Raw genomic sequence first — 14,381 nt, 5'->3', positions numbered from 1 at the left:
TGATTTTAATATTTTATTAATTATTTAGTAAAATCTATCGTATACCGGTTTGCACAAAACATTTAATGAATCAATAGTGAGCTAATGGTCCTTTAAACAAGATTTAGTGGCCCGTGATTGGTTCATTAAATTTTTAGTGAACCATTCAATTTAATAAATTGTTTATGCAACCCATAATTGTATGTACGAGTTTATGTATTTTTTTTTAAAATATGGAACATAGAACTACTTAAATTCAAAATTCAAAATTATGACCATGGATGTTGATACAATCACTGAGTAAATATACTCAATGGAACAATTTAAAATTTACATGGAATATGCAGTGTCAAAATTTACTAAATTAAGTTTACTAGTCATTACTTATTCATGGAAATTTCTAGGATATAATAATCTAATATATAATATTCTAGGAAACAAATTCATAATCCATTATCCAATCATTATGTTTAACATCTGAACATTCATAAGAAAAATAAACATTTAGTTTTAATAACTAAGAACATATTAACAAATAAATAGTGTTTAAAATTTAGACATGATATAACAATTATAATTAATAAGTTATTTTACTATTCAAAATATACGATAACTATATTTATTAGTAGTCAGTAGGGTTTAGGATTTATATAACATTTATTATAATATGGGTTTATTGTTTATATAATAGTAAAAAAAAAAAGTTGCATTTTTATAAAATTGGATTAAATACAAATTGACAATAAAAATTAAAGGTGCAGAACTAAATTCTTGTATATTATAGTTTTATAAAAAATAATCTGATTGTTGTTTTTGACATTTTTAAACTTGAATAAATATGTAAAAGAAAAAAGAAAATGCACATACACTCAAAAACCTGAAGACAATCGAAAAGTAACTATCCTATAATGTTTATTATAGTATAATACAATACGTTTCATGGCAATGATAAAAATGCCAAAAATTAGAATATTTTTATTATTGCCTAGTTATAGTACCAAAAGGCTACATTTTATTTATACATGCGTGAGAGCATGTTTGTGACTACTCAATGAAGTAACCAGCAACTGAGCAATAAATACGTATATTATTTTCTTATAGTACATGATATGTATGTAATATGATTCAACATTATTCATTATTTTCTTAAACTTAAATAATTTAATTTGTGATAATTATTAATTACTAATTGGTTATCAAACTTTATTTTAATAAATACAATACATAGGTAGTAATATAATATGTAAAAATAGGTATAAATAAGCAAATTACAATTTCATATTTGAACTCACTGTAATATTTTGAAACATTTTACATTTATACTTTGCTATGTTTTGCTAAATTCAGTATAGATATGCACATTTCATAAGTTCAAAATCCTGTTTATGAGACATTTTCAACTTGACTTGCAATATCATTATGAAACTGTGGTGTAGCCACAAATTGACGTACAACCTTATCCTTAAAATAATGTAAACCTAATGATGATAGAGTCCAAGCTACAGCAAAATAGATTCTATAACGCCAAGGTTCACGTACATTATACTCAGCTTTGGGTTGGACTGCCCATAGTGCATCATCCATTTGACAATATATTTTATTAGTGCTTGGAATGGTTGTTTCTGGAGGACTAATGTATACATCAATATTACCCAAATAATTTTGATAGGCAAACATAAAAGCACCATAATAAGCTAATTGCTCCTTATTCATATTATTGCACATTTCTTTATAATCAATCATTCTTTGTTGACCATTCATAATGGAGGAATGAAGATAAAACGATCCTTAAATTAAACAATTATTGCATTAACTTTTGTTTATTTCATCATAAATTATTGTACTGTTACCTGGTGAAAATGTGATCATTTTTATGCCATGAATATCAAGTTCAACTCTTGTTCCAAGTGTCCATGCACGCACTGCTGCTTTTGTAGCACCATAAATAGATACTCCGGGAAGTGGGAGATATGCACAATGACTAATTACATTTATCACACGACCTGTAGTTTAATTTATTCATGTTTATTCTAAAAGTTGCTATTTTGATTAAAACAAGTATAGAATAAAAAATATACAATAGTCATAACATTATTAATTATTTAGAAATTTTTACTTTTATCTTTGCGAAATGTAGGCAATAACATAGCAGTTAACTTAATTGGACCTAAAATATTAACTTCAAATTGCTCTTTTATCATCTTTGAAGTTTGCCATTCATATTCCGCCATCACCATTCGTGCTGCGTTGTTGACCAATGCATGTAGTTCTAAAATTGATTTGATTATTAAATTAGTTTATTTAACCTTTTATATTTTGCACATACCATATTTTAAAACAACTGTTTCATTGTGTTGGCCAATTGTATCAACATTTTGTTGAAGTAGATCAGTAACAAAAGTGACACCAGTCTTAATAGAATCATTATCAGTTAAATTTAATTGTCTAACGAACAGTTGAATATTATTATTTTCAAGTGAAAGTTGAACTAAGCATTTAGCACCTGGGCTATTAGGATTCAAACAAAATGCAATTATTGCAATCTTATTTGGGACTAATAGTGCTTTGTTATTGGAAAATAGCATATTATATATTTTACTGTTATTTTGATTTTTATTCAAATGTTCGCCTTTTAAATACCTCGTAACAATTGAATATCCAAGACCTGTGTCACAGCCTGTTATAATAACCAATGGAATTGAAATTTTTTTTTTGTTGACACATTGTTGAGCATTGTAACTTATTTTTTTTTTTTTTTCTTAGAACTGTTGTTATCCAAATTGTTACAGTAATAAAAGATATTACCAAACAACTTTGTATTACATAATGATTTCTCACATTGATAAACTGAAATATTTTCATGATTGACATAACTGTTACAACACATTGACACTTTTTAGATCTGTCAACAAAGAAAAATGTATTTAACATATTAAATTGATACCAATACAATACACATGTTTTAAAAAATATTTTTACACAAATAGCATTCCAATACTTTACATTTTTTTTTTATAATCCCAGTTTATACATTTTCAAACATTACTAGAGTTAAGTCTAAAGTATAGTTGTATAAAAAAATATAAACATTGGTTCCATCTTTCATTAAATGACAAACAAATCATATAATGTACTAGTTATTATCACTTTTTTTCAATAAGTAAATTGATTCTTGAACAAATGGTTAAATTAGAAGATGAATTTAAAATAACAACTTTACTAGTTTAGAAATAAAACCTACAGCCATTAGGGTTAATTATAGAAGATTCTATATCAGATACTTCTTCTGATTCATTACCAAATAGAATCTACTATTTTTATTAGTAAGGATCGGATGTTGATGCCTTAAAACCTATAAAAATACATGACATCAAAAATACTGTACATGTTAATGACATTTAAACAACGCTCATAGAACTTATTAAGTTAGTAAAATTATTTATTAATTTTAAGATTAAAAATTACAATTTGTAATCATACATGATTTAAATTTAAATTTAAAACTGGTTTTAATCTAGAAAATAATTAAAAATTTGTTTTAAGTAATTTTGTATTTGGTTAAATTAAGTTGTCTGATTGGTGGAAAATATAAAAATAAAATAACACAAATAATTAACTACCTAGTATTTTTCTATCAATTGCAAAAAATGCGCTAAAATTAAAGTTAGTTATATAGATTTGTATGTTATTGAAACATAATTAAATTAGGAAAACATCATCTATGATGTTCCAAAACACATTTTATCATCAACATCCTGGGTCCTGGTAAGTTAATAGTAATGTATGTATAAAAACTATCAAACATTTTTTTTAAATTACCATATTATGTTTCATGCTTTCACTACAAAAACATGTTGTCATTAAACGTTAGTCTTACAATAAACCTTAATTATGTACATATCAAAAAATACATCAAAATCTATGTGACACCTTTTAAATACTGAGCAGAGCAATGGATTTAGAATGTATTGATATTTGATTTTATAATTATGTTTTTTTTTATATTTTCACTTTTACAATTAATATTACATTTTTTTTCATCAAGTATGACTAAAGCTAGACATAGTTATGTAGTTATAAAGTTTACCTTTTTTATTTATCATTATTATTAGTTAAACACATCCACATTTTTGACTTTGAACACAATAATATTTAATATAGAAGAAACTTTAACCCATAATTTTATAACTTACTATTTTCTCATTATTATTATTAGTTTAAACACATCCACATTTTTGACTTTGAACTATTAATTAGGTATTAAATAATTAAATAAATAATGAAATAATTAATACTATATTATCATTAATACGATTCATTATACGATTTATATATTTATAATAATTTAGTTTAACTTACAATATAATAATATGACCTATTTACCTAATTTTATTTAACCGTAAAATCATTGGTAATATGGTTATATGCTCTATTTATTATTTTGATAAAGTTGTCGACATGAATAAAAGCGTAAATGTTTATCACTGATAAGTGATAACTGATTACTGATTATGATTTGCGATCAGGGGATGCCATGACGACATGACGTAGCTGCTGGCGCTGTGCGGTTGCTGACACCTGCTGGCACGTTCACCATGGTGACCACTGTTAATGTAGTCCGTGTTGCCCGACGGAGGCACTCCCCTCGTGTTATCGAAACCTAAATATTTTCGAACCGTGCACGGTGAATTGTAAGATCTGTTGTACTTTTTACATTTATTTCGTTGTGTAATTTTTTTTTTCGTTCGTTTGTGTGCGTTATTACAAACGTTTTTGTATTATATTTTCCTGTTTCTCGCACACGGTCGCCTGCGCGCGCGCACTCACTCACACAAATACGCAAACACAAACACACGCACACACACAGACACACACACACACGCGCACACATACACAGTCTTTCTGCCCTCGCACAAACCGCCAGTTTTTCGTTTACCCGACCCGTTGGACGCGACCCTCACATGTTCGACATCAGGTCGGTGCGATACCGTCGTCGTTTCATTTCGTTGGCTACATGTAAACGGGCTTAGACTGCTTGGAGAGATGCTGGAATCGTAAGAAATGAGTAAGTAGGTAAGTACCCGCACTTGTAGAAATATCGCGATCATCACTCAAATAATGCACTTTGGTTCGTACTCGTGTCACGTGATGGACAGTGTGTTTATTTGTATTTTTACCTTTTTAGTACAGCGATAAAACTATTGTGTTGTAACAAAACTAGGTAATGTCCTTTTTTTACGTCACAGTAACGTGCCTGCTGCCTAGCGACAAAGTCCGTTGTATCATGAGAGTTATTATACTATTTATTTGATTTTTACTGTTTTTATGATAACATTTAGTTTCAATCATGATTAGGTTATTTAATGTTATTTACAATTTGTACACTCTATGTATGTACCTACAGTAAATATGAAATTGTGTTAACATTCTAATGATTAGCTAGAAAAATAATTTGCAATTAACGTTCTTATTCATAAGAAAAAATAAATAATATGTCTTACTAAACTCAATACCTGTCAAAAATACAAGACGTTCAACTGTAATCATACTTAATTAAGGGGGTACAAACAAATACATATAGATAAATGTGCAATTATCATATAAATAAATTATTTTCAGATAGATAAACATAATATGTCTATAAATTATAATGAAAATTAATTAACAATTTTTAATTAATTAAACAGTGAAACAAATAAATTATTAGGTAATGAAATTTGATAAACTGAAAATTTCTTTAAATGGAAGTTAGACTGTACAATTATTTAATAACTCAAAAGGTTAAAATGATTATTTTATCAAGTTCCTATTTTTTTTTTATATACTTTGAGCTTTGTTCAAAAATGTTTTCTGTTATGTAGATAATTATTATGTACCACTGAACTCCGGGATACAACTACACATTATTTGTTGAAGAATTGCTCTATAAATGCTATGATTATAAATCATAATTATCTTAAAAAATAGAATGTTTTTATGATCAAATGAAACAATATATAATTAAATACCATGAATATGGATAACATGCAAGATAAGCTTCAACATCCTATGAATAACGGTAAGCAAACAATTTTTTTTTTTCTATAAGTATAAAAATATCTTAAAAACTACAATTTTTTTAATTTAAATTTGTTTGTTACAAATGCTTGTAGTAAAATATTGTGTTATCAACCTAATTGTTTATTTTACAATAAGGAAATATATAATTAATTTTATTTGGTTATGATGATGTAAATACAGTTTTAGATCCACAGATGCCTACTTATATTTTTACTAGTAAATAAAATAATTCTTAACTATCAGTAAAAAAGCCGAGACTAAATCTAAGAATTTAAAACTGATTTAGCGTCACCAATAAATATAGAAATATATAAATATAATTTTTGAATGTTACTATTTGATATGTAATAAATGGCAGTAAACATTTGTTGAATAAAAAAAGACAGTTACATACCTATGAGCAGTTCACTAGGTTATATGGATTATGTTAACAAATAATGGAATATTTATTTTATTTGACTAAATATGCTTGTATAGTTTAGAAATGCAAACAAGTTGTCATTGTTTTCAGATAAGGATTTTTTGAGTATATATTATTTTTCTTTAATATCACCTAATAAAATTTAAATTGTTATGTATTTGACTAGAGTTCTACTATAATAATTGAACTGATCAGTTATATTGTCTTAACCTATTTACTGAATTGTACTGTAGTTTTTTATTTGATCATAAACAATAAATTCGCCTAACCTATTTCTTATGTTTTTATTTAAACTTGTATTTGTTTCAGAAGAATACTTAAACGGGCCTAGTACCAAAAATAATGCATATAATCATTCAAGAGACTCAACATTGTCGGATACTTTAGATTTAGGGCCACTCCCTCCAAAATGGGAAAAAGCCTATACCAAAAATGGCGAAGTTTATTTTATTGAGTGAGTATTTTTTGTATACTTAAATTAATGTTAAATGTACAACAAAGATAGATATCATGTACTTTTTTGAAATATTTTTCAATCTGGATATCATTTAAATTGTTCTTGTTTCATAAATGAATAGAGTAAGTTATTTCAACTGCTAAATACATTTTTACACAAAAATTAAAAGCTCGTAAATTTCACATTTTTATCATTAAATCATTAGTACATAGTTATACAATTATGTAAACATAGAAGTTAACAATTATAAATGATTACCTTTTAAGTATAACGTTTCAGTTAAACAACATACTTATTTAACAATAATTATATTTTATATACCTTCATTATTAATAACAAATTATCAACAAGAATAAGATTCTAGATTTTTATAAATTAAAAAATGTATATTTCTATACATGGAGTATTTTGTTTTTGTTGTATTAATAGTGGGTTTTAATATTTATTATAGTCATAATTCTAGTACATCACACTGGTTAGATCCGAGGTTATCAAAGTTTCAAAAGAAACAGTTAGAAGACTGTTCTGATGATGAACTACCCTATGGTTGGGAAAGGATTGATGATCCACTTTATGGTACATACTACATTGATCATGTGAATAGACAAACACAATATGAAAATCCTGTGCTTCAAGCTAAAAATGCTATACAGGGTAACATTTTTAATTCATTAATTTTATTAACGATCAATAATTATTTTGTATTTATTTAAGGAGATCAAATTGATGAGCAACAAGATAATATTCCAAATTATACTTCAAATAGTTTTGAAAACATTAACTCAATAAAACAAGGTTTGTTTTTTTTCTTTTTAATCTGAAGTTTTAAAGATTAATATTACGATGGTTTTTTCTATTAGATTCTGGTATCAGTAGTAATATATTTACTACCAATCCACACAAACTAGTTGGAGAACGGATTCGTTCAACTCTTGTAAAATCAATCCGTGGATTAGGATTTACTATTGTTGGAGGAGACGATTCTAAAGAAGAATTTCTTCAAATTAAATCTGTTGTGCCAAATGGACCGGCATGGTTAGAAGGAAAATTACAAACAGGTAAAGAAAAAAGTATTACAATATTATTTTATTCAATATTTGTCATTATTTTATCAAGTTTATAATCGATACACAAATATTATTTTTAAATATTAGTAAAAAAAAAATATTAAGTACCTACTAGGAAGTCAGTTTTCTACCATTATAATCAATCTTAAATTTGTTTTTTATTTGGGAATTTTTATTTAACCCTTTTTAAATTAAAAATATTTTTTCTAATCAAGACTTAATAATTATTATGCATTTTTTAAATGAAATACACCATAGTTTAAATTACAATTATTTAAGTTACTTTTTTCCAGATAAAAACTAATTATATTTTTTTTTTTAAGTTACTTTCCCAAAATCTTTTAACTATCTTATGTATTACCATATATTTTATATCATATAATTTAAAACTTTGTATTTTTAGGAGATGTGCTGGTATATGTCAATGATAAATGTGTACTTGGATACACACATCATGATATGGTTAGCGTATTTCAAGGCATCATCCCAGGTGAAACTGTATGTTTAGATGTATGTAGAGGTTATCCTTTACCATTTGATCCAAATGATCCAAATACAGAAGTTGTTACAACTGTTGCAGTTGGAAATTCGGGTAAAAAAAATAATTAAATAATTAAATATTATGATACAGAGATTTTAAAATACATTAATATTGTGATACTGTATTTTCTACATGCAACAATCTATTAAGTATTTCATTTACGTTTTCTTTGAATGTCATTGTGTTTTTTTATTTTTCAATTAACAGACCGGCAATTAGATGATCTATCATATGTTGATAGAGAACTATACATGATGAAAGTTGATAATAGATCTACATCTAATGAATTATGTAATCAGTCTGTCAAGTCTATGCCTGATTTGTATGCTTCTGAAGAAATTATGAGTATTGCCAGACCAAATAGTACAGATCTTATCTTAGAAGAGCATATGCCTGCCCCATTATACCTAACAATGGCAATAGTAAAAGGTGCAATGGGTTTTGGATTTACTATAGCAGACAGTGCTCATGGACAAAAGGTTAATTATCTATTTAAAAGTTTTTATTGCATCTAATATATTTGAATATTTATTGTATTATAGGTTAAAAAAATACTGGATAAACAAAGATGTCAAGAGTTAATGGAAGGTGATATTCTTATCGATATAAACAATATAATTGTGCGTAACATGTCTCATAATAAAGTAGTTCAAGTATTAAAAGACTGTCAAACCAATGAATCCGCTGCTATTACTATACAACGGTGCATTCTAAATTCACCAGATAAATTCCGTGTCAAAAATAAAAAAGGAGATATAAAAAATATGTATAGAAGTAAAACTCCAACGATTGATTCATATGGTGATCGAACACATGAAATCAACAGACCCAAAACGCCAATCATTGATAATAGAACACAAGTTTCTAACATTCAAAATAACATACATGAAAATGGATCATCTGATCCTTATGTAATGAATAGTATGCCACTTGATGAATATTGTCATAGAGGTGATTCATGGATGCATGTAAGTTCACCATCAACCCAAATGTTTCTTCCTCCATCAATATATAATGGAGTGATTGATCCTTCTACTGGACATTATATTAACCTACAGCCTAATCATTCTAATGGACTTTATATGAATTCACAATCTGATCATTATTCTAATCATTTATCTAAATCAATTCAAAGTATGAGCTTTGAACATTATGAGATGAATGCGTCCAAAAATGAAGTGAGGTAAATATTCATTGATAGAATTAGGATTTTATTAAAAATATCAATTATTGACTTTTTTACTCTTGTTAGGTATTTACATAACAACAATGAAATAAATGAAATTGATCAACTTAATAATGAAAATTTAAAACAAAATATCAGTTATGTTACTCTACAAAGACAAGAATCTGGTTTTGGATTTCGAATTGTCGGTGGAAAAGAAGAAGGCTCGCAGGTAGTTTTTTAAAAATTTAAATTATAAGTGATAAAAACTTGACTATAAATATTTTTGGACATTTTGAAATATCTGTAGTCTAAAGTAAATAATAAAATATAAATATCATTCAAATTATATTTTATATTAATATAATTAATGTAAAAAAAAAAATGTTTTGGAATTTTTATCTTTAAAATATAAATTAATAGTTCTTTGTTTTGAATAAAAATACAAGTTTTATTTATATACCTTATATTAAAATATATTTTTCTTATAATTAATATTTAGTACAGTATGCAGTAAAGTATAAATTAATTTAAACAATCTTTTATTGAATTGAATTTTTTTTTTTTATTTAGTTTAGTTTTTCATTTATTAATTCATGCACATGCATTTAATGCATTTAAATCTTTAAGGTATCAGTTGGTCATATTGTTCCTGAAGGATCTGCTGACTTAGACAGAAGAATAATGACTGGAGATGAAATAATAAGTATTGATGCTCAATCTACTATAAATACATCTCATGATTATGTTATTAATTTGATGGGACAAGCCGCTCGTAGTGGTCGAGTAACTTTGGGTATTCGGCATAAATCCAATTTAAAGCCCAATTGTAAGTAAAATTAATATAATTTCACTATACAGATTAGGTTGAAAAAGGTACATTCAGGCTATAATATAGATATTTCACTCAAAGAAAATGTATGTATGGAAATTTAAAAATAATAGAATTTTGACTAGCTGAAATGTAACAGTTAATAATTAAAAAACATTTTGTTTAAAATAGTTTAATTACATTACATTATTAAAATAATTGTGATTACAATTTCACTTGTTTCTTCTGCCCCCCTCCCCCCACGATTGTTTATCTTTTCCTGAATTTTTTATATTCAATAGTATAATAGTTATATAATTGTATGTATTATGTAAACTAAGTAGATAAGTCAACTTTACATTGAATTTATTTTAGAATATGTCAGATATTTTATATACATTGTATAATTATATAATAGTTCAATGGGTCATTGTTTTGTATTTTGTTCCTAATATTTATTGTAATTACTAAGTTGTTATTATAATAGTTAAAAACTAAAAATAAATGATAATTTACACATGCATTTTTCAAATTATAGATATATCAAATTCTACAAAACAACATCTTGATATTGAATATCCTTACGATGTAACATTAACTAAAAAAGATAAAGAAGGATTTGGATTTGTAGTAATTTCATCATTAAACAAAGGACCCACTATTGGTAAATGGTTATTTTTAGATCTTATTATTTAAATAGTAAACATAGTAGTAAAAACTTTGTATTTTTACATAATCTATATCATAGGTCGAATTATTGAAGGCAGTCCTGCCTTTAGAGATGGCCAAATTCATTTAGGAGATCATGTCCTTGCTGTCAACAATACGAATATAACTAACTTGTCGCATGGAGACATAGTAAACATGATTAAAGATTCTGGTTCAACAGTTACATTAACCATTGGAACGCCTAATGGTAAGCTACCAGCAAACATACAATATTATTAAAATGTTTTTATTGAAGTTAATAATTCTCATGTACATATTTTTTTTCAGATGATACTGCTAGCACAGTTTCTCTACCAATGTCAAACAAAGTATTAATATTTATTCTAATTTAAATATATATAGATATAATTAATATATTTAATTAATGTGTAGGACCAAGATTTAGAAGAAGAACAATATCATGCGGTTGAATTAACGAGAGGGCCTCAAGGATTTGGTTTCAGTATAAGAGGTGGTCGTGAATTTCAAAATATGTCTCTATTTGTGTTACAAATTGCAGAGAATGGACCTGCAGCTATCGATGGGCGTTTAAGGGTATATAGAAAATATTTATCTTTAGTGTGTACTACTGAATAATGTGAATGAAAAAAAATGATATGGTTATGTTACTTCAAAAGTTTTGGAAAATACCAATTGCCTTGTAATCTTTTATTTTATTTTTTTTGTACGCTTAACTTTTTGATTCTGGAACACTTCTGACTGTTTCATAATTGATGTGGAGTTTCTTCGCATTAAATTTAATAATCTAATAAATTTCACATTTTTTGTATCCGGCATAACAAATTAAATAAGTATAATCACAGTTGTACTAGTTTTGCGAAGTATTCGCAACTCTGGCCTGTGTCGTAGTTTTCGAATTTTGATTATTGTTATATATATGCCATGTATCTTGACTATGGCCTGTGGCCAGCTCGACTATATTCCTAATACAATTTATTTGTTATATTAATTATAGGTAGGAGATCATATTATAGAAATCAATGGAGTCAATACTAAGAACATGACACACGCTGAAGCCATAGAAATTATCCACAGTGGAGGATCGTGTGTACGACTTCTTATTCGTCGTGGAACCCGGGTGCCACAACTACCTTCTGAAGGTAATTTTTATGGCGCATTCAATATTAAGGCGCAATAAAATTCAACTTTGATGTATTTAAATTTTATAGAAGAAATGTTTACATCTGCTAATATGAATCAATCTGTGATTAATTTAGATAATAAAATGAATATGTCTCATTCTATATCCTCACTACAGTCCAATTCGAGAGCCTACTGGGATACAAAGTATATGTGCTCAAACTGATTATCAGGAACTGTTCAAATTGATAATTATATTTTTAATTGTAAAAGTTATTATAAATAACAACTATTTTTATTATTATTTATTTATTTTTATACTTTTAAAAAGTAAAATTAATATTATGTCATTATATAATTGCATTCCATAATGTTTTAGATACTATAACTTCTTATTTTAAGAAAAAAAACTGTATTAACACATGTATCTTATGTTATCAATTTTTTTAAACATGGTAACTTTCCTTAAAAATACATTTCATAATATTTTTTATTATTTAGCACCCATTTGTTAAATTTTCACCTACTATACCTAACATCACTACTTAACTCAATTATTGAATCTCATTTTTTCAACCAGTATTTTTTTCTTGAGTAGTGATGTAAAATGCCATAGAGATGAATTCAAAATTAAACATTTTTTAAACTTTATAATATTTGGTGCTAAATTTAAATATCAGTTTCACGTGCCTGAATCAAATGCCATAATTTTTTCAATATTTATTTTATAGAACAGAACTGAGTAATTTGTACATAACATCTAAAAGATCTATCAATAATTTGTTATATTTTCTAAAACCACAAAAACAATCGGATAGGTAATTATATAGTTTAATTGCGATTAATGTCCATATAATATTTACTTGTTCCGTGTTATTTATAGTTTATTAAGAAAACTACACCAAATATTTTATCATAGTAACAAAACTCATGACATGTTATGAACAATAATTATGTAATTTTTTTTTATCTTTAATGTATGTAAATCAGTATATTTTTTTTAATTTATCATTTTAATCTCAAGTATTTATTTAGCAACTATCAATTTATTATTTGATACTATTATATTACATTTTTTTTTTTTACTATAATTTTTATTGTCAAGCATGCCCTCATAGAATGTAATTTTTGCAAATAATAAAGATATGTATACTTGGTTTTTAATTTATTAAAACCAAAGTTAATTATGAATAAATTATTAATTAATTGTTTTAAAGTTAAACCTTATAGGTATAAATATAGATAGCGACTGATTAGTGAATTTAAAAAAGTTAAAACACTGATAAATGAAGAATTTTATAAACGGAATTACATTCTATTAAGTTTGTTTTAAATATGATAAGTGTCTCAGTTATAAATTGTATAAAATAGTCTCAATTATTTTATTTTATATTATGAAAGATCTATAATGAATCATTCTTAATACTAGTATTATGAATGAATTCTTTGAGACTTTAATTATTATTATGTATTTAAGATTAATTTAATTGTTGACTTATTTTTAAGTCAAAGTATTAAACTATAACTTATCTCTGGGACCAATGAAACAGCATAATTTTGTTGCTAAATGTTTACTTTAAATTATATAATATTACTTTTAGAGCAATAAGCAGAACATTTTTTTAACACCAATAAATTAATAATATAAATGTTTTATTCATAGTGTGTTTGTAATATGAAATAATAAATACAAATTTTTCATAGAATATAATTGTGTAAACTGTATATACTTAAATAAATAAGCTTATCTATTCTTGAAACAATATTAAAATACTAGGACAAAATTAAATTTTCAAATATTTATTTCCTTAATAATTTTATTTCTTCATAGTTCAAGTTTATTTTACTTTATAATAATAAATATGCTAAATAGTTTTTAGTTTCTACTACACGGTTGTAATACATAATATTTTCTAGTGCAGGATATTTTAGTTTTACATTTAATTTTTTTATTTAAATAAGAATTTAGTTATGCCCACATATATATATATCTATACATATATCCATGTTTATACATATACACTGACCCACTTGTAACCTACTATTTAGCAGAGTGGACATCCACAGATCC

At 25.6% G+C, this 14,381-nt stretch overlaps 2 protein-coding genes across 4 annotated transcripts; one reads left to right on the top strand and one right to left on the bottom strand.

Moving 5' to 3' along the window:
* Window positions 1-1,047: 1,047 nt before the first annotated feature.
* LOC132934500 (estradiol 17-beta-dehydrogenase 2-like) lies at window positions 1,048-4,611 on the bottom strand. The gene is given in 6 exon segments (XM_061000809.1): window positions 1,048-1,766; window positions 1,830-1,982; window positions 2,096-2,248; window positions 2,306-2,714; window positions 2,716-2,881; window positions 4,363-4,611. Coding segments are annotated over 6 exon segments (1,311 nt in total). The 5' UTR covers window positions 4,389-4,611; the 3' UTR covers window positions 1,048-1,362.
* A 2-nt stretch (window positions 4,612-4,613) lies between these two features.
* On the top strand, window positions 4,614-13,505 carry LOC132934499 (membrane-associated guanylate kinase, WW and PDZ domain-containing protein 1-like). 3 transcript variants are annotated; one of them, XM_061000807.1, is made up of 17 exons: window positions 4,614-5,052; window positions 5,841-6,037; window positions 6,770-6,914; window positions 7,381-7,571; window positions 7,632-7,712; window positions 7,778-7,975; window positions 8,388-8,576; window positions 8,733-9,004; window positions 9,068-9,708; window positions 9,778-9,922; window positions 10,321-10,519; window positions 11,040-11,165; window positions 11,250-11,417; window positions 11,498-11,538; window positions 11,603-11,764; window positions 12,186-12,330; window positions 12,400-13,505. In XM_061000807.1, the coding sequence occupies exons 2-17, from the start codon at window positions 5,989-5,991 to the stop codon at window positions 12,534-12,536; spliced, it is 2,889 nt and encodes a 962-aa protein (XP_060856790.1). In that variant the 5' UTR covers window positions 4,614-5,052; window positions 5,841-5,988; the 3' UTR covers window positions 12,537-13,505. The 3 variants fall into 3 exon arrangements, with proteins under 3 accessions (XP_060856790.1, XP_060856789.1, XP_060856791.1); XM_061000806.1 differs by having other exon boundaries at window positions 7,369-7,571; XM_061000808.1 differs by having other exon boundaries at window positions 4,616-5,052; window positions 7,369-7,571; window positions 12,448-13,505.
* The last annotated feature ends 876 nt before the right edge of the window (window positions 13,506-14,381 follow it).

The sequence above is a fragment of the Metopolophium dirhodum genome, chromosome 1 (genome assembly GCF_019925205.1).
Source record: "Metopolophium dirhodum isolate CAU chromosome 1, ASM1992520v1, whole genome shotgun sequence".
Taxonomy (NCBI): domain Eukaryota; kingdom Metazoa; phylum Arthropoda; class Insecta; order Hemiptera; family Aphididae; genus Metopolophium; species Metopolophium dirhodum.
This window is presented reverse-complemented; position numbering and strand designations above follow the sequence as displayed.